Consider the following 1,972-nt stretch of genomic DNA (forward strand, 5'->3'; position numbering starts at 1 on the left):
GTCCCTGACGTCCACTGGAATATGTTTCTCGTTTCGGTTGTGAGCTGCTTTCACCTGTTGAAATATGAGTCTGTGAATGTGGGTTAGTGACCTGAGGTAATCCCCCAGTTCACATTCGAGTTGTGCCAGGGAAACTTCCTCTTGGGGTCCTCCAACCTGTGGGAGAGGCATGGGTCGACCTGTAAGCATTTCATGGGGGGTAAGATGGGTTATTCGGTTAGTTTGAGAACGCATTGCCATCAGTGCAATAGGCAAGGCGTCAACCCATGTTAAGCGGTTGTTGCTGTCAGCAATACCTTAGTATAGGTGCCGTCGGGGTCAAGCCGGACAACTCCATTTCCAGCTTTGTTTCCCGTCTCGCCTCTGACGCATGATCCCTCTACGAAAAGCGTCAGATCAGATGGGATTGGATGATTGTAAAAGTCCTCCCTTACCTTCATGACGGTGTCCGTCTCCTGGAGAAAATCATGGGGCTCACCTTCTGTGGGCAATACCATTCTTGTGGCTGGGTTGATTGAGGTACAGCGTTGTATTGTTAGGTCAGGTCCTGTAAGCAGAACTTCATAACCTGTTCGACGAGCTTGAGTTATCACAAAGCGTGGGCTTGTGAGCAGTGCATGTAATTAGTGTGAGGTATACAAGATAACAGGGTGGCCCATAGTAATAACTGAGGCCTTTTTATATGCGAAGGCTGCTGCTGTCAAGCCCTGGTAGCAGGGAGGGAGGCCTTCTTCAACACCATCCAATTTTGTGCTGTAATAAGAAATTGACTGTTTACCTGTGGGGGTGTCTTGCATCAATACTGCACATGTATACACTTGTCGCTCGGCCACATACAAATGGAATGGTTTGCTGTAATCTGGATTGGCCAGAGCAGGAGCAGTTTTGAGATCTTGTTTCAGCAGCTGGAACGCGCCCTCTGCCTCGGCTGTCCATTGTAATTGAGCCGACTGGTGTCCTTGACCTGCGGCTTTACTCAGTGCTCTTAGTGGAGCCGTTTTGATGGCATAATCACACACCCACGGTCTGCTGTAACCTGCCATGCCAAGGAAAGACAACATGTGACCAACAGTCTGAGGTTTGGGCAATTGAGTTATGGCTTCTAGTTGGGACGGTGCAATACACCTTTTGTCCCCACTGAGTTGCCTGCCGAGATACTCCAGTGTTTGCTGGCAGAATTGCAATTTTTATTTACTTACTTTGTGTCCTCCTTCTGCCAATGCAGTCAACACTGTAATGGAGTCTCACACTGCTCTTAATAAGCAGAACAAATCAAAATGTCATCAACATACATCAACATTGTAGATGGTATGTCAAGGTGATTTAAATCATTCGCCAGTACACGATTGAAAATTGATGGCGAGTGTACGAAGCTCTGCGGCAAACGTGTGTAAGTATATTGTTGGCTTTTGTACGTAAATGCAAACAAATACTGGGAATCTGGATGGACCGGTACACTGAAAAATGCTGAACACAGATCTATCACAGTAAACCATTTTGTGCCCGGGGGTATATTACTCAATAGTGTGTGTGGGTCTGGCACCACTGGTATTTCTTCACTACAATAGCATTGATTAATCTTAGATCATGGACTAGTCTATAGTCAATACTGTTAGGTTTTTTGATGGGAAAAATCGGTGTGTTACAGGGACTTACTGTTGGTTTAAGAACTCCTGCTGTTTCTAATCCTGTAATGATAGGCTGTATTCCTTCTACCGCTTCTCGTTTAAGTGGGTACTGTCTTTGGAAGGGTAATTTAGCATTTAGTTTGATGGTAAATTTGATGGGATCTGCTGATTTTACTAATCCTACATCTGTTTTACTTTTAGACCATACCTGCTCTGGGACTTGTTCTAATAATGATTCATGTTCTGCAGCCACTGCCATTTGTCTTTTCCCAGGAACTTTAATGTGTTCTGCTATTACTTCATTAGCTTGTGAATATGAGATTTTAAAAAAACAGTCCATCTTT

At 44.7% G+C, this 1,972-nt stretch overlaps 1 protein-coding gene across 1 annotated transcript in view; it reads left to right on the top strand.

The window, feature by feature from the left end:
• The first annotated feature begins 438 nt into the window (after positions 1 to 438).
• klhl32 (kelch like family member 32) overlaps positions 439 to 1,972 on the top strand; it is an 81,991-nt gene continuing 80,457 nt past the window's right edge. Inside the window, exon 1 of the mRNA XM_015380821.1 lies at positions 439 to 519. Within this exon, the coding sequence (XP_015236307.1) occupies positions 439 to 519 (81 nt within the window). The remainder of the gene's footprint in view (positions 520 to 1,972) is intronic.

Source organism: Cyprinodon variegatus, unplaced genomic scaffold (genome assembly GCF_000732505.1).
Source record: "Cyprinodon variegatus isolate N-32 unplaced genomic scaffold, C_variegatus-1.0 Scaffold222, whole genome shotgun sequence".
Taxonomy (NCBI): domain Eukaryota; kingdom Metazoa; phylum Chordata; class Actinopteri; order Cyprinodontiformes; family Cyprinodontidae; genus Cyprinodon; species Cyprinodon variegatus.